Genomic DNA, 21,117 nt, shown 5'->3' on the forward strand with positions numbered 1-21,117 from the left:
CATTGATTAATTTCTAAATTAATTATTGTGATTTATGTTCGAAAAACAAATGAAGTTTGGCGTATTAATAAACTAGTAAACAAAATATTTTCATTAAAAAGTTTATTTCGCAAAAAAAATTAAAACATCAAAATGGAGTTTTCAGTATAAAAAGGAATTTTAGTATAAAAATAAGTTTTTTAGTATAAAAAAATACGTTTTTAGTATAAAAGGACGTTTTTATTATAAAAAGATTTTAGTATAAAAGTATAAATTTATGTTTTTAGCATAATAAAACTTGTTTAATATAAAAATACGTTTTCAGTATAAAAATACGTTTTTAGTATAAAAATACGTTTTTAGTATAAAAAGACGTTTTTAGTATAAAAAGACGTTTTTAGTATAAAAAGAAGTTTTTAGTATAAAAAGAAGTTTTTAGTATAAAAATTCGATTTTAGTATAAAAAGACGTTTTTAGTATAAAAATTAGTTTTTAGTATAAAAATTAGTTTTTAGTATAAAAATTAGTTTTTAGTATAAAAAGACGTTTTTAGTATAAAAAGACGTTTTTAGTATAAAAATAAGATTTTAGTATAAAAAGACGTTTTTAGTATAAAAAGACGTTTTTAGTATAAAAAGACGTTTTTAGTATAAAAAGACGTTTTTAGTATAAAAAGACGTTTTTAGTATAAAAATAAGATTTTAGTATAAAAATAAGTTTTTAGTATAAAAATAAGTTTTTAGTATAAAAATAAGTTTTTTAATATAAAACCACGAATTTAGTATATCGTTACCTAAAACGCAAAATGCCCTAACTAACAAAAAATTTAAAATCGACTTTTTTTACAAATTCCGATGTATAACAATGATAAGAGACATCGGAAAAAAAGTTGGTTTTGAACGCAAAATGCATTACCTAAAATATTAACTAAATATCCTTTGGACGGATTTTAAAGTCTAAAACAACTTAAAGAATTAATTCCATAAAAGTGGTATATAGTAATGTTAAATGATGTTTAAATGTCGACTTGACACACATAATGAATTTTCTGGAATTTGTGCAATAAAATAACATGATTGTTATATGTTGTTGATGTCGTTTTAGTATTAATTATTTTAGATAAAACATTGTATTGCTAATCAACAAACAACAACTGGAAAGTCCTTTGCATACAGATTAGTTAAATTTGTCTACACAACTTTCAAAAAGAGATAATGAATATGATGATGAAAATATACCAATTTAATATACTTTAATAGTTGGACCCACCTGTTCACATCATTTTACTTATTGTATAAACTCACAAAAAGCTTAAATTTCTAAAACTAAAGTGTGCGAACTTTTTTTTGCTACAATATGTTTGATTATTTTGAATTCACAACTACCACAAGCATCATGCCAAACAACATCCCAGTTCTAAACATAATAATACTGAAGACGATGATGATAAGTATTGTACTCGTAGTTGTGGTTTACAATTTTCAGTGGAAATGTTAAAAATTCTAGGAATTTTTCTGGAGTTTTTCGCTTAAAAACTAATGAAATGTAATCATAGGATGAGGTAAAACCATAAATACAAACACATTGGCAAAAAATCTAAATATATTGTTTCTAAAGAACAAAATATATGCTGCACTATTCCTTAAATAGTTGTGGTACTTGAATACAAATTGTTGAGCTCTTCTTTCTCAAATAATTGTTAAATCAATAATGTAATGTTGGCAACATAAAAAACAAATCATATTTTTGCTCACAAAAATTATGAATTTGTAGCGTGGGAAAAGTGTAAATAAAACTCATTATAAACGAAATAAACCAAAAATAAAATAAAATACCAAAAGGAATCCCAGTAAGCAGCTACTTTAACGCATAAAGAGTTAGTTGTTGTAAGCTGCTCGGCGGGTAACCAAAGTTGCTACTTACTGCACTGCACTGAACTGAAAAACACAATGTGCAACAAATATATAAATCCCATCATCAAAACCACCCAAAGGCTTTAATAATACCAAAAAACAAAACTTTAAAAACTCATCTGAACAAAATAAAAGAAGCTGGATTTTATATTCTTCATATGGAATTCTTTCTATGTATTCTTTTGTTTTTATTTTTATTTTTTTTTTGGTAAAAAAAAAATACTTGGCTTAAAACAATGCTGCTTGCGAATTTTTGTGATACATCAATGTTATATGTTTGTGTGTGTTGTTTTTTTCAGTTTTTATTTCTGTTTAAATTGTACTCGAACTGATGATGAGGCCAGACGCCAGCGTTGATACCTCCCTCTATTTTAGTCAGACATTAAGAAACAAAATACCAGACAACCATAAACTAAAACTACACAAGCATTGTTTTATTAAACTAAATAGGATTGCCAGGTTTAGCTAATAATTATGCGGGGGAAAATTGAAAAATATAGTTTGGTAAAAAACCATTTTTAATACAAACGTTTAAGTACAAACAATAATTTTTAGCATAAAAACAAGTTTTTAGTATAAAAAGGAGTTTTTAGTATAAAAAGGTGTTTTTAGTGTAAAACTGGATTTTTAGTATAATATGGCGTTTTTAGTATAAAAATGCGTTTTTAGTATAAAAAGTAGTTTTTAGTATAAAAAGTAGTTTTTAGTATAAAAAGTAGTTTTTAGTATAAAAAGTAGTTTTTAGTATAAAAAGTAGTTTTTAGTATAAGAAGTAGTTTTTAGTATAAGAAGTAGTTTTTAGTATAAAAAGTAGTTTTTAGTATAAAAAGTAGTTTTTAGTATAAAAAGTAGTTTTTAGTATAAAAAGTAGTTTTTAGTATAAAAAGTAGTTTTTAGTATAAAAAGTATTTTTTAGTATAAAAAGTATTTTTTAGTATAAAAAGTAGTTTTTAGTATAAAAAGTAGTTTTTAGTATAAAAAGTAGTTTTTAGTATAAAAAGTAGTTTTTAGTATAAAAATACGTTTCTAGTATAGAAAGGAGTTTTTAAAATAAAATGTCTCATTCGTCAGCGACATTTTCAACAAATGTCGAATGAATTATGCTAGATTTGTTATTGACAAAGTAAGAACGTCTCATTCATTTATATATTCATCAACGCCATTATAATCATCATATTGTCTCCATCTTGATGTAGCGGCAATGTTGTAGATTTGGATTTTAATGATTGTGTGGTCTACAATGTCCGTTATTTTCCCATCAACCATTTCTTGGTCGAAACTTGAATTTGCAACTTACGATTAAATGGGCGACAATATCCTTAATTTCTTAGCCAACGATTCCTTAGCCGAAAATTTGACTCAATGAGCCACATTGTCGCTTATCTTGTTATTGTCGCAGTACTAACGTCTTGATGGAGCGGCAATGTCGTAGATTTGGATTTTAATGATTGTGTGGTCTACAATGTCCGTTATTTTTCCATCAACCAATTCTTGGTCGAAACTTGAATTTGTAACTTACGATTAAATAGGCGACAATATCCTTAATTTCTTAGTCAACGATTCCTTGCCGAAAATTTGACTCATGACTCAATGAGCCACATTGTCGCTTATCTTGTTATTGTCGCAGTACTAACGTTTTATATTCGTCCATTTGGATATTAACGTTGTACGGGCGTCAACGATTTCTTATTCGAAAACTCTCAACTACTCATCTGCAACATTGTTGTACGCTTATCGCGATAAGTGACAATTTGGTTCATATGGTCATTGACCAGTTCCTTATTATATTAGTCGAGGATATTATAGAATATTAAATCCACCATATTATTGTTAACGTTTGAAGAGTCGACAATGTTGTCGATTAGTATAGTATATGGTCCACAGTAATCTCCATTTTTTCGTAATCGATTCCCAGTCTGAAATTTTACTCTCATTCGTCTCCGAAGTTTTCGAGCAAGTGTCGCCAGATTTGTGCTAGACTACAAAAGCGACAAAGTCTCTCATTTTGTCATTAACACAGTAAGAATTTTAACTTTAAATAGGGACGATATTGTGTATTCCTTCATCGAAAACTTACACCTTTTCAACAATGAAGTTTTTGAAAAAGTGTCGCCCGAAACGTGCTAGACTATAGGAGTGGAAATGTCATTATAAAACCTTGAACCTCAGTATTGCAGACAAAGTTTGAAGAAGTGAAAATGTAGCCTATTTGGATCTTAACGATTATATGGACGATGTCGTCAATTTCTTCATCAATTGACTGTCTATTGTACAGTAACGTTTACGAACAAGTGTCGTCAGTCATCTTCTTATTAACGTAGTATAAACATGAAATTTGTTTTATATATTCCTCAATTTCTCGACAACTTGTGAAGGTTTGACAATGTCGTCGATTTATATCTCATCGATTATATGACCGACAATATCCACCATTAACTCGTAAGACTTGGACGAAACGATACGCTTTTTCGTCATCGACGTTTTCAAACAAGTGTCGCGGTAATCGTGCAAGACTACAAAATTTTGAAATTCATATACTACATACTTTATAATGTCTGAAATGAATATTCTGGAAGTTAGAAATTCATGAAAAGTATCAAATAAAGATTCATTCACATCAAAACAAAAGATTTAGGAAACAAACTTATTAAATATCAGACACGAAGTAACACGACTACGTTTTAACAAGTTTGAGTCTTAAGTCTTTTGTTTTTCTAAAATATGAAAATCAAATAATGAATCCTTCTTATCAAAACAAAAGATTTAGAAAACAAACATCAAATAAACGCCACGAAGTTACATGACTTCGTTTTAACAAGTTTGAGTCTTAAGTCTTTTGTTTTTCTAAAATATGAAAATCAAATAACGAATCCTTCTTATCAAAACAAAAGATTTAGAAAACAAACATCAAATAAACGCCACGAAGTTAGATGACTTCGTTTTAACAAGTTTGAGTCTTAAGTCTTTTGTTTTTCTAAAATATGAAAATCAAATAACGAATCCTTCATATCAAAACAAAAGACTTAGGAAACAAACATGTCATATAGCCGACACGAAGTAACACGACTACGTTTTAACAAGTTTGAGTCTTAAGTCTTTCGTTTTTCTCATATATGGAAAGCAAATTGAATACATTTAGAAATCTTTAACTTTGGCAATCCTGTCATCGATAGCTGCTTTTCATGATCAATATTCAAGTTGTGAAATCATGTGTGTGTGTGTGTAAAAGTTTAAATGTTGTTAAATACAAATGCTAATCCGAAATAAACTTACACACAGACCAAAATTTACACACATGTATTTATGCACATTCATATGTTTAACCCCAAACAGTAGCCCTAAAAGTTGATAACATAAAATTAATACCTGTGAAATGATGCTTTAAATTCAAAGGAATTCTCTCGTTTTGTACTTTTGGTTTTATGATTCATAAAAAAAGTCGCTGGCAATGCAGCAGCTACCATCTATTTATAAGTACTTCTACGAATTTATTTATTTATTCTTTAATATTTTTTCAATATAATAATTAGTTTTTATATTATTTCTTTTCCTACCCCTCTAAATTATAGGTTTGATGCAAACAAATCAACAAAAGGTGCCTCCAAACTGCGTAGAGATTTAATTAATGCTGAAATTGCCAATTTACGAGATCTACTGCCGTTGCCACAATCAACGCGACAGCGTTTATCCCAGCTGCAATTGATGGCTTTAGTGTGTGTGTATGTGAGAAAAGCGAATTATTTTCAACAAGGTAAGTTGGTTTTTGCAAGAATCTATAATAAAAAATTCTATAGAATTTTTGTACGTGTGGTAACTCTTAGATTGTTTGTAGTACGTATTATATAATCAAATAATTTTATTTAACATCTGTGAATTGTTGTATAATTTATTTATTTTTATTTTTTTTTGTTTATTATCTTACACTCGTATGGACTTATAAAATTAGTTGAATTGCAATAGAAAATTGGATTGTTTGTTGTTCTCTAACAAAATGTACTTATAAAGGGCCAACAACCATTTAAATAACACACTTGGAAAAAGTTTTTAAACCAAATAAATCTATAAAAAGCAATAGTTTTCTTTTTAAACTTAAATCTTCAATCCTTTCACTATTTCCTTTCCTTTGAGCCTTTAACATTTTTTTGTTTGAGTGTAATTGAAATTGCACGTAATTCTTTATTTTCTCTCTGTTTTTTTTTTTTTTTGTTTAGATAATTTCGAAAATTGTTCTGCTCAAATTAATGTGTGGGATAAACAAAAAAATATACAAAAAAAAACAACATCTTGTTGTAAGTTTTTCAAATTAATGCTGTAATCTGCCTTTTGCTGTAATTCTAGATTTTCTATTTTATTACTTCTCCACAAGTTTACAATCATTCATGTTGTAAATTCTATAATTTTACGTTTTTTTTTTTGTTGGTTTCTTTAAATAAGACAGGAAAAAAAATTCAATAGATTATAATAATTATATAAAATTAGTAAATGTTGGCACATTAAATAAATTAGTTACTAAATTTATCAGACAGACCTTACTTACATACTAATTGAAAATCTTCTACAAAATAAATGACTATTATTAGATGGTGGGAATAATATGGAAAGTTTTTTGGAAAAGAAAAAAATTAAAGACAAATATTTTAAATATTTTAGGGACAACTAATACAAACAATTTTAAATAGAAGTTTTAAAAAACAACGAAAAATCTTTTTCGCCAAAAATTTTCCGACAATATTATTTTGTTTTTTTCTGCACAATAGATTCTTAATCTATTTTATTTTCATTAAAAACTTTTTATATGGAGCAAAATTTTTATAGCAAAAAATTATGAAAAAAAAATTTTAGATATCGTAAATATGCTCCACGGTGAATGCCAGACAATTTACAACAACAAATTGTCACCGACTGTTTTTTCAAATGTTGTCTGAATTGCGCAAAATTACAAAAGTGACTGAGTCGCAATACCAACGAAAAAGCTTCTTTATATATTCGCGACGAACATTAAATTCACCATATTATCGCGAACATTTGTGTAGCCAAAATCGTTCGGAATCATTTACGCAATAATAATTCGATTTTTTTTATATGTTCGTCAGCTTCGTTATAAAATATTAAATTGAGGATTTGGACGTCAACGATTCCTTAGTCGTATATTGACTCTTCAGTCGTAAGAATCATGCAAGACTATAAAAGCGAGAATGTCGCTCATGTCAGCTGTGTCAGGATGTCGAAAGAAAAATGAGTGGAACAAATTTGAAAACTATTCTTCTATAATATCATCGTCGAAATATATAAAGAAACGTATCTTTGCTGTTGCATCAATTCAAAGATGAGTGACATTTAGCTCCTTTAAACATGATTTATTTGGACAGCAATGATTATATGGGCAACAATATTGCTCATTTCTACGTCAACATTTCCCTGGTCAATATCGTGAAAGCCTAAAAGAGTGACAATGTCGCTCTTGTCATTGACAAAGTTAAACAAATAAGTTTAAATCCTCAATATTAATTGAGAGGCTACAATTCGTGTGTTTAGACATCAACGATTAAAATATACTAATTTCTTCGTTAGCAATTCATTGGTCGGAAATTGACTCGTCAGAATCGTGCAAGACTATAAAAGCGACATTGACGCAATAGCAACGATATGTTTCTTTTATATATTTCGTCGACGATATTATCGAAGACTAAATCCACCATTTATGACTTAAAAATGCGGATTTTTTTCAAAAAGTTTCGCCTTTATTTTGAAACATATGGATTCCGTGGTAAAAGAACTGCTCATCTTTTGAGGCCAAAAACTAATCAAGCCAGTTTCGCAAACTCTGTTCTTAGGTGAAGCGTATCCCAGGGAGCGTTCTGCTTTGAGCGTTTGTGGTCTTTAAGGCTTATGAGGCAAGACTTCCCAACCACTTCTTTCTAAATAGTTTTTAACAGATATAAAAACATGTGGCCGAGCGTTGTCATGATGAAATATTACGATTTCATGTTTGGGCGTTTTTCGGCAAATGCTCTCTTCAAACGAATAAGTTGCATTCGCTGCATTTGTCATGTGATGTTTTGACCAGATTTCAGCAGCTAATAATAAATAGCACCCTTTTCCTCCCACCAAATACAGATCATTACCATAGCGCCAAGGATATTTGGGTCAATTTTAAAACGCAAGTAATGATTCGGTGCAGAAATGATTTTCTTTAATAGCAATCAAACATCATTTCAGATATGCAAAATCGTCTTTTAAGGTCTCATCCTGCTGCTCGCAAACGTTTTGAAATTGCTGCTTAAGTAGTTCCCAATGATTTTTCAAGCTCTTGTTGAGTTTGACAACAATCTTCATGGAGTAATGCCTCCAATTCTTGATCTTCAAAATTTGTTGGCTGGCTTTTCTGTTCCGTGTCAAAATCAACACTTCTGAAGCTAACAAACGATCTCACCCATATTGAAACAGATGGAACACATTCACCATAAGCTTTGGTGAGCAATCGGTGTTCTTCAGCGTCACTTTTTTTTTCAAATTAAAGAAGTAAAGCAAAACTTCCCGCATATGACAACCAATAGATGTCAGAGGTAAGGTCGGGTTAAGGATAAGAGCATTTTTCAAATTTGAACAAGTGTCGCCAGAATCATGCTACATTACAAAATTGACGATATCACTCATCTTGCCATTGACGCAGTTACAGGTCGATTTCCTTTATAAAAGCTATCGTCATTATAAAAGCTTAAATCTAGCATATTTGCTTAAATTGCTACAATGTTTGGACGTCAACCATTATGTGGGCGAAAATTTCGCACATTTGTCAAAGAAAAACATACTGGTTCAACTATTGTAGATATAATTTGTAGCTACTCTAGGCTTTCAAATGTTACACAACATCTTTATTTGGAAATCTAGCTGTAGCTCCCATAATATAATTTATTATGACTATTTAAATGAAGTTATTGCTAAAACCTAATTTATACTCAGTATTATAATATTGAATTGTATAAGAATAGTAAATATACATAAATAAAACTAATAATAACTACGAAATAATTAAATTAAATAAACTTAGAAATAGAAATAGAAATAATATTCATGGCTGGGTCAGAACCTGTTGCCTCTACAAAACAAAATGCATTTACAATTGCATTGTGTTTTAAATTTTGTTTATTTTTTTTTGTTGCGATGCTTTTTCAGCAGATGAGATGACAGCGAAAAGATAACAACTATAAATTAAAAACATTTCTAATAAACAAATGAATCATTGAAAATGTGTCATTGTCATAAGAATATATACAAAATAAACAGCAAACAACGACGATACCCCAAACAATTACAATATAAACTCACTCTGTGACAGATAAACTTAAAGTCTAACTTACTGACTAACTGACTGACTGGCTGACTGACTCCATGAATGAGCTAAAACTAAAACACACACAAAGAATCCTCAGCATCACCAAAGAAAAACAAAAAAAAAAAACGATCAACTTCTAAACTTGTAGTTTACAAATACCAAGGCAAATTAGTTTTATTTTTTTTTGTGTTCAAAAAACAAAAATCTATTTGAATTTACCGATTCAACACACCTTTTAAGTTGAGTTGAGTTGAGAGAAAAATCTAACAACTAAAATTATTACAATAAAATCAGAAAAGAAATAAACAAAAACAAGAAAAAAACAAATTATAGCTAGAATTACATTGAACTTGAATTAGCTGTAATTTCTGCAACTGATTATACCAAAATGTTATAACATGTAATTAACATTTCGTTGGGGTTTTCTCCATCTACTAGAGGGTGCAATTTAAAGGCAAATACTTTTAATACTTTTAGAATTGAATGAAACTTGTAAAGGTGCAGCAGCAAGCAACAGCTACAGCAGCTGTAAGCGACCGCTGCAGTTTCCTACAGCTGTACGAGTGCGAGTAATAGTAAATAAAATTCACAACTTATTAAAATATTCCACTTATTATCAGTAATTTTTCTTATATTGTTTTTTATTTTTATATATTTTTAAAAAAATAACTTAAGATATTCATAGCAATTGCTAAATGTTTGTCTGTGTTTTAATAAATCATTTATACAGTGTTGAACGTTTAAAAATTGTGTGAAACCCGGTTGTTAACAAAAAAAACCAGCAACAACTCGTCAATATAGAGGAGCAAAGGAACCCAGTTGGTCATGTCTTTCAGCTATAATCAATGGTGAATTCAAGACACGATAAAAAGAAAAAAAATTAAAAGTTTTTAAATAAAAGCGACAAACTCGCCTATTTGGTCATTGACGCTGTATCTGCGACAAGATCATTTTATTGTCGCCAACGTTTTAAAAGACGACAATATGGTTCATTTGGCAAGAATACCGCAAGTGTCGCAAGACTTCAAAAGCGAAAATATTGTTCATCTTGTTATTGAAGCAATAATAAAATTGTATGTATATTCACAAACGTCAGAATAAAATATTAAATCCACCCTATTGTTGGCGATGATTATAGTCGCCAATATATAATAGGGCGACAATATCGTCAACGATTATATGGGCCACAAATTATCTCTCATTCTTTAGCGATGTTTTCGCACACGAAGAATCGAGCTAAATTACAAAAGCTTGTCATTGAAGCAGTTACAACGTCTAGTTCCTTTATATATACGACCACTTAATTTTAAGATATAAAATCAATATGTTCGATTTAAAGTTGCAAAAAGGTTCTCTATTTAGATGTTGACGTCATATGGCGATAATATCGTTTATGTCCTCTTCAACGATGCTTTGGCAAACATTCTTGTACAACAAAGACGTTATCGAAAACGTGTCGCCAGAATCATGCTAGACTGGATGGCAAAATCGTATGTTTATTCGTCTACGATTCCTTATTCGTCATAGATGATTTCAAAGAAGTGTCACCAGAAAGTGAAAGACGTGTTTTTGATGAAATTTGTCCCTAAAGTTGTATAAGATTACAAGAGCGACAATGTGGTTTATCAGGTCGTTGACACAGTAATAATGACCAGTTCCTTTATATCGAGCCCTTAGCGCCAAATTATCGTAAGCGACAAAACACAAATTTTACAGGAGAAGGTTTTTTTGATTATTTTGAAATTTATGCATAGAATTAAAAATGTTATGATGCGATATAATATAATTTCGATCAAGTTATTTGCTTATTTTTCAAAAATATTTATAAGTTTTGACAATTAAAAATTCATGGAATACTTTATTGAAAAATATGACAAAAACATTTTTTTATTGAATTTTTGCATATATGTATAATAATTTTTCGAATTGAAATTAAATTTTTATGTGTGAATAGTTTTTAATGAAATTTTCTATTTAAAATGGAAAAATAAAAACGAATTTTGAAATTTATTATCAGCAATCCCGCAATTCCCAAAAAAGTGTTGAATAATTCCAAAAATGGGAATTTTTAGTTTTTTGGCTATAATATCCATACCAGGGTCGGGGTAATCGGAAGCCTATACAAAATAATTAGAAACATATTAGTCCACCTAAAATTGGTTACTATATTTTGAAATCCAATATGCGATTTTAGAATTTTTGCCCAAAAAATTTAATTTTACATAAAAAATAGGTGTTTTTTGTATGGACCTGGTCCCCTCGGTAACAACAACTTTTTAATTTTTTTTCATCTAAAATATTTTATGAAAACTTAACTTTCAGAAAGTATATATTCCTTATACATCCTCTTAGAAATTTTTTGCGATAACTTAAAAAGTACTTTTTTCCCAGAAAATTAGCGAAAAATCGTCTATTTAAAATTTTTTAAATTCGAATGCTTATAACTTTGGGCTTAATCATTATTTTTAAACAATTATTTTTTTATTTGACACATAAATGTGTTGTTAATCCAACAAATGAAAATAGGTGAAAATCGGAAAATATTTGGACGAGCTGTTATCAAAAAACTGGAGTGTGGTGGTTAAAAATTTGGAAAATTTAATTTTCATATGCGAACATCTCCTAAGCTTTAAGAGATATTTGACAAAGTTTTTAATAGTGCTCGATGAGAAGATTATATGTGTGTAATTTTTTTTGAAATAGGGACACAAACGAATAAATTAGATCGTTTTAAAAATATAACATGCCCGAGGTGTCCTACTTTGAGGACCCTTGGTCGCGCCACCGGTGGGCCCATAAGGTCAAGGTTCAAAACTTAAACTCGACAACACTTTTTCTTTGCGCATGTGAAATTTCATTAAAACCAATCTAACCATTTAGAAGTTCCAGATTTATTTCCCTCTTTTTTTTTCGATACCACTGTGTGTCGCTTACGATAAAATTCATTTTCTGTAAAATATAAACATTGACTTACGATAAAATCTTACCCCCTATAATTTTTATGTTATTAACAATTTTGATATTCTGAAAACGCTAAAACATCAGTCGGTCCATAAAATTTTTTTACAATAAAAAAAAAATTTTTAAAATGTCGCTTACGATAATTTGGCGCTAAGGGCTCGATATATTCGTCTTTTAAATTATAGAATATTATGTCCACCATATTATCTTCATCATTGAAAGGACGAGAATATCGTCAAGTATCCCGAAAATTGTGCAAGCTCACAAGAGTGACAATTTGGTTAATTTCGCATTAACAATGATCAATACCTTAATATAGTCGTCGAAAACATTATAAACTTCAATTAATACAAAGGCGATAATGTCATTAATTTTGTCATCAACTATACTTTGCGAAATTTACTATAATTTGACGACATTTTTCTTTTAACAGGGTTGGCTATCGATTAAAGCTAACGGTAACGGGTATTTTAGTGGTAATCGTAGCCTACCTTGCTTTATAATCATTTCGTCGTCAACATTTTCTGAAGCAAATCTTTAAAATGTTGTTGGTAGAAAGCCCAAAAAACTTAAAAGACTTTATCGCTCAATTCGGTAGACTACATTCAAAAATTGTTCACCATTCTAGGTGTCATCAAAATCATTATAACACAACATACAGGGCTTTATCGCTCGTCTCTTCATAACCGTAAAAGTTCTATTTATCAGCAAAAGAGATTTATAGGAGACATTATTTTAGAAATTTTCGCTAACATTGTCTTGAATGCATTTGATGAAGGGCAACAACAAATATTTTATCGCTCAACTTTTCGTCGTCAATGTTTAAGAGGACAGAGCATATAAGATAATTTCGCACATATTGATGTCAACATTCAAGACTTTATCAAACATTTCGTTAAGAGTTAAGACTCTGTCGCTCTACTTTTCGTCAAGAGGTTTATAAAAAAACATAATTTTAAATATTTTGTCGCTCAACTTTTCGGCAACAGAGTTTAACAGAATGGAGCATATAAGATAATTTCGCACATATTGATATCAACATTCAAGTCTTTATGAAACATTTTGTGGATCGTTTAAGACTCTGTCGCTCAACTTTTCGTCAAGAGGTTCATAAAAAACATCGTTTTAGACTACGTCGCTGAACTTGTCTTCAACAGAGCCTAGATAAGACAAGGATTATATATGTTGTCGTCAAGAAACTTTAACAGACCACAACATTTAAGACTTTGTCGCTCACTTTAATGTCATCAGTCTTATACAGAAAACATTTCTCAACGCTGCAGGTAATTTTATTAGCAACATAGTGTATTGAAAGCAACACTTAAAGTTTTGTGATAAAACAATGGTGAAAGGAGACAATTTTTAAGGACGACAATTTCAACACATCGTTCAAATAGTCCTCTAGAAGCTAATATTATTGATTTTGTCGCTAATTTTGCCATCAAGAAAGTTGATAGAAGACAAGCAGGGTTTTAATGTTTTTCTTGTCGTCGAAACAGTCTTATAGAAGTCGTTATATTACACTATATCGCCATGTTCTCACTACCTGAGTATCAGTGAAGTCAACCTTCAGAATATTGTCGCTAATCTTGTTATGATGAGAGTTGATAGAAGATAAAATGCTGAACTTTAACGCTGAACTTTATCGCCAAAAAAGGATTATAGAAGACTTTATATCAGAATATGTCGCCTTATTCTAATTGCCTGTGTTTTAGAAATCAACCTTCAGGACATTATCGCTCATCTTGCATCCCATCACAAAGTTGATAGAAGACAAAGATTTTTTCGGTCTGCTTGTCGTAGACAAGTTTAAAAGAAGACAACATTTAAGACTTTGTCTTGATTTCAACAGACTTTTTTTAAAGAAATATTTCAACACTTTGTCATTAAAATCATTTTGTCGCTAATAAAGTTGACACCCATCTAGTCATTAACATTTAAGAATATGGTGGTCAATTGGGTTAATAAATGATGCTGGGTTGTCATAGTCAAAGCTGCCGCTGTCGTTTTATTAAGTGTATTTAATAAAACAGTTGGTAGTTTATTTAGTACCTTAAAGCTCAATGTCCATTGCTATTTAAATTCTGTTTGTTGGCAAGTTTTTTTTTTTATTTTTATTTTTTTGTATTTTGCAATGACACCCGGGAAATTCTTATATCCGTGTTTAATTAATTAAAATAAATGTAGTTTATCGGATAAACAAATAAAATACGAAGAAAAATACAAATTGTTTATACAAACAAATTTATTAAAATGAGTTGAAACTTCTAAAATTTAAAAAAATGCATTTAAGAGTAGCTTGACTTGGCTGCCTTATTAGAAATTTCCAACAGCATAAACATTATTGAATCATTATTCAAAAATATCTATTACATAAACTTGACATTGTTTTAATTTATTTTTTTGTTTAGATTTATTTTCAATCCAAAATGATGACAATGTTAAGTGTGAAGATACAATTGTTGTTGTGAGGAGCGCATTTTTCCATTATTTAATGACGCACCTTTTCATGATCTATTCATTGTATTTTCAGTTTTTATTCTAAGCTAAGCTCTTTTAATATCATTTTTTTTCTTAGATAATCATCAAAAGCAATTAGTTCTACTTTAGGATTACATTACATTTGTTATTATTTGTAACATCTTTTATTGACATCATAGAATTCTTTAATGCTGTGTTGTTGCTTTCCCAGCTGAAATTGAAAACACCTACGTTGTTATTTAAATTTGTTCGCCTTTGATGACAACAATGTTGTCAAAGATCTGGGAAATGCATGAATGATTTTTTTTTCAGGAAAGGTGCGCCAAATTTTGTTGGGATTTGCTCTAAATAGTAAAGAAAATTTCTATTGTTCTACTTTTAAAAGAATTGGGTGTTTGATTTTAAGGAAAATATTGGGCTATGAGTTAAAAATGCGGCGTATCTTTAGAACGCGGTTTTTGTTTTTAATAACTTATATGTTATTTTGAAGGGTACATATCAGTCATTTGTTATCACTTATGGCGTTTTTTTACCCCTTTTCTGTATTCTTTTCTAAAAAAATGTAGTTTGGTAATGTTGCCCTAAAACCCCGAAAATATGCTACACGTTTCACCATCAATTTTATCAAAGGGTTAGAAATACAACACTTTTTAAACAGCAAAATGTATAGTTTTACAACATTTAGAAGGTACATAAAAGAAAATTCCATAAATGGTAATGGTTTTTGATCTATTGTGATCGTTAAAAATGTAAAACATTATGAGGGTATGGGTAATCTTTAATAACCCACCAGTTAAGCAAGTAGTCAATGTATCCCTTAAAGACAGTAATTGTCACAAATGTCTTATCACTTGGCGGACTCCAATTTATATATTTTGGTCATTTGACACTTGTGTGCACTTTGTAGTGCAGAGAGAAGACAATTGGTTACTTTATACATCCCAAGTAATCTAGCGTGAAGACAATTGACACTTAAGTGTCTCTAAGTAATCTGGAGTGTAGTCACTTTAATGGTGTTTTCTTTTCTGGCATAAATTATACATTTATTCTGCCTTTTACCCTTCTTTGTGTTCTTTTCTGAAAAAAATGTCGTGTTCTTGGTCTTGGTAGTGTTCTTTTCTAATAATGTTACCCTAAAACCCTGAATATATGCTTCATGTTTCACCCTCAATTTTATCAAAGGGTTAGAAATGCACCCCTTTTTATGTAAGAAAATTCCATAAATGGTAATGGTTTTTGTTCTATTGTGATCGTTAAAAATGCAACACATTATGAGGGTATAGGTAACATTTAATAAATGGTACACAATATATAGGCAACATTTTGTGTCAGAAAAGAAAACACCATAAATGTTTTGTGAGTAAACTTGTTTTATACAAATTGTGTTGATATAATTCTCATACAGTTTATTTTTATATTTGCTTAAGTATACTGATATCCCATGTAACATAGCATGAAGTCAATAGTCACTTTAGTGTGTCTTAGTAACTTATGAAGTCACTTCAAACTATTTTTGTACTGCACTTTATTTTACCCACCAGAAGCGTTGACTACTTTCGATCAGCTATCAGATAGTCACAATGTAATCAAAAGGGCTTAGGATGCACATGTTAAAATAACTAGTCAAGTAGCTGATCAAGTAACCAGTTACAAAGCTAGCAAGGTAACTGACGCTATGCAACCAGTATGTGAATCTAATGCGTTGCCTACATTGTCTACAAATCTAGCAAGGTAACTGACGCTATGTAACCAGTATGTGAATCCAATGCGTTGCCTACTTTGGACCAGCTATTAGAGAGTCTCATTGTAATCAAAAAGAGACAATTGACCCCCTGCCTAGGACATGCCCGTGTTAAAATGATTAGTCAAGTGGCTATTGAAGTAACTAGCTCCTACCCTAAATGATGGGTAAAATCACTAGTTCGGTACTGTCTCCTAGAACTGCTAGGAAATGGCACAAAATATGTTGGCAACATTTTGTGTCACAAAAGAAAACGCCATTAGTTATTGAACAACAAAATTAGTTTTTCTTCGAAAATGTTGAATTTTGTGCCAACAAAGCATCATATGCGGGAAGTTTGGATTTACTTCTTTAATTTGAAAAAAAAAACAAGTAGGGAGCTATATTCGGCTGTGCCGAATCTTATATACCCTTCACCAAATTATACTTTAAAATAAAATTTTTAAATATTTTTGTGTAAACAAAATTTAATTTTTTTTAAATTTATTTTAAAAAAGTTTTTTAAAATTTTTTTTTTTTAATTTTTTTTTTAAATTTTTTTTTTAAATCTTTTTTTAAAATTTTTTTAATTATTATATACATCGTTGCAATGGACTTTGGATATTGGATATCCATATTGTCTATATCAATGACTTAGTAATCCAGATATAGACCAAAAATCGAGGTTATCCCGGTTTTTTCCATATATCAGCTATTTATGGACCTATTTTGTCGAATTTAAATAGCAACCGAGCCGGAAGAATTCCCAAACTTTTAATACCCTTTGCCGCTCATTGTGAAGGATATAAAAAGTGCAGCCGATGCCACCGATTGCCCACCAAAGCTTATAGTGAATGTATTCCATCGATTTCAATGTGCGAGATATGGTTTGTTCGGAGATTTTAACAAGAAAGACAAAGATCGCCCAAGCTAGCCAAAAAAGTTTGAAGACAAGGGGACATTACTGCATGAAGATTGCTGTAAAACTCAACAAAATCATTGGGAGCTATTTAAGCATCAATTTCAAAACGTTTTCGAGTAGCAAGATTCATTCAAAAGTGGATACCATACATATTGAAGCCGAGAGACCTTGAAACATGATTTTGCATGTTCGAAATGATTTTTGAACGCAAAAGGCCCAGACATGAAACCATAATATTCCATCATCACAACGCTCGGCCACATGTTACAATACCCGTTTTGTGAAAAAAAATTCATCTAAAACAGTTATTATTCATTGTAAAAATAAAAGTTGGCATGAAACTCTTAAAAAAGAGCTTTAAATAGCCGTCATACAAAAAATCATTGGCAGAGTTTTATTTTTCACGTCAGAAAAAAACCCAATTGAGGAGTTGTATTTTTTCCATCATAAAATTAAAGTCATTTGAAGAGTTTTATTTTTCCCGTCAGAAAGTAAAACTCATTTTATGTAAATTGATACCTAAAGCTTGTCGCTGGTCAGATCATTACAATTTGTAAAGCACCTTGCATTGTAATTGAATAAATTGTCATTAAAATAAAATCAAGTGGGATTATAATTTGTTATTGTATGATTGCTATTATCAAATTGTTGTTGTTTTTGTTTCTTAAACAAATAAATTACTACAAATATTATATCAGATAGACTCTGTAAAGAAATATACTGAAAAAAGTAGAAAATAAATGAAAAGAGTTTTATTTTCTGTTGGGGAAAATAAAACTCCTCAAATGACTTCAATTTTATGACGGAAAAAATATAACTCCTCAAATAAGTTTTTTTTTGTGACGGGAAAAATAAAACTCCTCAAATGAGTTTTTTTATGACGGCTATTTAAAAATCTTTTTTTAAGAGTTTTATGCGAACTTTTATTTATTCGTTGAAAAATAACTGTTAACTGTGGAGTTGGCATCATTATGTTCACCATAGATTCTGAAAGAGCAGTATATGTCTCCGCTGACGCTAACGTAGGGATTTTTTGATTTCAAATTTTTTGGACACCCATTATTTATGGTCCCTGGTATTTAGAAATAGGAGGTTGGGAAGTTTTGACTCACCCGCCTTATAGTTCAGACCGTGACCCGTCCGACTACTCGTTCTTGGCCTCAAAATATGAGCAGTTCTTTTGGCTCGGAATCCATATGTTGATGGGAAAAGGTCATAGCTAACAATGGAAAATACTTCACGGAAAAAATTATATTTCAATTCAAACATTTATCCCATATTGAACTGGTTTCAATTATTTCATAATTAAATCAAGTATTCATTTGCTCAAAAACAAAATTTCTTGATATTTTCTATTGAATTTTTAGTTTTGAATTTGATTATTTTGACAATTGAATATACAATTTTCGTTATTGGTTGAATTTCAAATACAAAAATTATTGAATAGATAATTTTCGTAATTGAAACACAAAAAATAACAAAAATGTGTTTTCAATTACGAAAATTATCTATTCAATAATTTTGTATTTGAAATTCAACCAATAACGAAAATTGTATATTCAATTGTCAAAATAATCAAATTCAAAACTCAAAATTCAATAGAAAATATCAAGAAATTTTCATGATACAACAACATAAGGTACACCCAGTATAAAATAAATTCTCAACTATACAATTCTTGTAACGTCAAACAAAAGAAAATATAAAAAAATATGAAAAAAATCAAAATCAAAGTATGACGTTATAGGGCTAAATATTGAAAACTCTCCCTAGTGATTCTACCTTTTACAATTATTGTATCATGGAAATTTTGTTTTTGAGCAAATGAATACTTGATTTAATTATGAAATAATTGAAACCAGTTCAATATGTGACAAATATTTGAATTGAAACGGTTTAAGAAATAGCTTTTTCTGTGTTTGAATAAATTTATTTTATTTTTGTACAAATGTTTCAAAAGTTAATTTTTTTAATATTTGAAATTTTTCTCAAAAAAAACGTAACGAATTAGTTTGTATTGATTAGCTGATTTTGATAAGACTTCTAAGAAAAACATTTCATGGAGTCTGAAGATTTAATGTTAGTCAAAATTAACCCTTTGATGTAGGAACGCTCTTGGGGTCAAAATTAACCCTATTTTGGAAAATGTTTAAAAACACTATCTGATTGAAATGTTTGAAATATGAACACTAGAACATTTTATTATGGATTTTAAAGGTCATTAAAGGATTAATTTCCAAATGTTTGTGTCTTAACTCTTTTGTTTTGCTTTGAAATTTTTTTCCTTTAAAAACTAACCAAACATTAACTATCAATAAAATTAGCATCATTATATCTCTACTGTTTTTTTTATATTGTAAAAACAATATTTCCCTGCAATTCAATGCCATAAAAGCAACATTTGCAAAAATATTTTTTTTTTGTTATTTTTTATGTCTGTCTAGTATAAAACATTATTATTGTTGCTGCATTGCAAAAACATGTGTGTGTCCCACAGGCCAATTGAAAATTCAAAACCATACTTGACCAAAAACTAAGCTTCGATAAACACTTGTTGTAATTTTACTACAACCACTACGTTCGTTTCTAACAACAACAACTAACAATTTCATGTAAGACAATGTTCTGCCAAATACTCGATACTTAAATAAATAACTACTTTACTTCTCTCTATAACAGTGAATGTCAACTTTTACAATGCATTTATGAGTTGCTAAACGTTCAGTTTAAACAGATTTTGCGATTTTCGTTTGTTAGCAGCAGCTTTGAAAATATCTACAACAACAAAAACACAATTACGTGTATTTGTTGTGTTGTACATAAAGAATATTTGTATGCAATGTTGTTCGATTGAATGCATAAAAAAAAACTATTTCATATTGGGACTTTGACATTTTGCCAATTGACAGTGTTTTGTTTTTTTTACTTTTTTTTTTTTAATAAATTCTCTCTAATGTTAATTCAACATTTATTTTTTTACATTGTTGTTGGGGTTGGACACTTGTGACAATGTTTTGTGTTTTTTTTTTATTTTTTTTGTTGTTTTTCTATTAATATATTTTGGATTGTTCTCCCACAATGGCATGAATGGCATATGGCGTAAAAACTATATATTTATAATAATATAAAAAACTATAGTAATGAAAATGTATGTACATAAAAATAGACAAATGTACAAGTATATATTTTTATTTTATTATTTTTATATTAAACATAACAAAACTAAACATGGTTTTAAACTATGTTGTTTTTAACTCAATTTAAAAGCAGGGATTTGAATGAATGCATTTCATTCACTTAAGTTTAAGAAAAAAAAACATTTTATATTTGAAATTTGATAACCTGATTAGGCTATTATATCTTTATCTTATCTTTATTTAATATAGTTCTGTATAAAATAGCTTCAGAGTTTTAAAAGAAAAAAAATATTTTTTTATTAATATAATAAAAGAAAATAGTTTTCAAACGTTTGATAGAAATGCAGTTAAATATCATCATATTCCAAGTAAGAAAATAAAGTATGGAAATGAGTACATCTGGTGACGGGGTAGTAACTATAGAATATATTGGGTGTATGACAAAAAAGAGTTACGGATTTACAATAGATGACGTATCTTGTGTATGCGGTTTTTGTCCTTAACCCATTTCGCTCCGAGATAAAATTTTTATTTATTTTTTAAACAAAAAAACTGCAAATATCTGGTCAAAAAATTTTCCGATTTTTCGTTTTCCCAGAAAAGCCAGTTCAAAATTTCGAACAGTTAAGTTTGCACACATTTGCATGTAAATCATGGTTTTTATGTTT

The 21,117-nt window shown here is 29.3% G+C and overlaps 1 protein-coding gene across 1 annotated transcript in view; it reads left to right on the forward strand.

Annotated features, from left to right (window-relative positions):
- dysf (dysfusion) overlaps positions 1–21,117 on the forward strand; it is a 78,844-nt gene that overhangs the window by 26,294 nt on the left and 31,433 nt on the right. Inside the window, exon 2 of the mRNA XM_065515663.1 lies at positions 5,462–5,643. Within this exon, the coding sequence (XP_065371735.1) occupies positions 5,462–5,643 (182 nt within the window). The remainder of the gene's footprint in view (positions 1–5,461; positions 5,644–21,117) is intronic.

Source organism: Calliphora vicina, chromosome 1 (genome assembly GCF_958450345.1).
Source record: "Calliphora vicina chromosome 1, idCalVici1.1, whole genome shotgun sequence".
Classification (NCBI taxonomy): Eukaryota; Metazoa; Arthropoda; class Insecta; order Diptera; family Calliphoridae; genus Calliphora; species Calliphora vicina.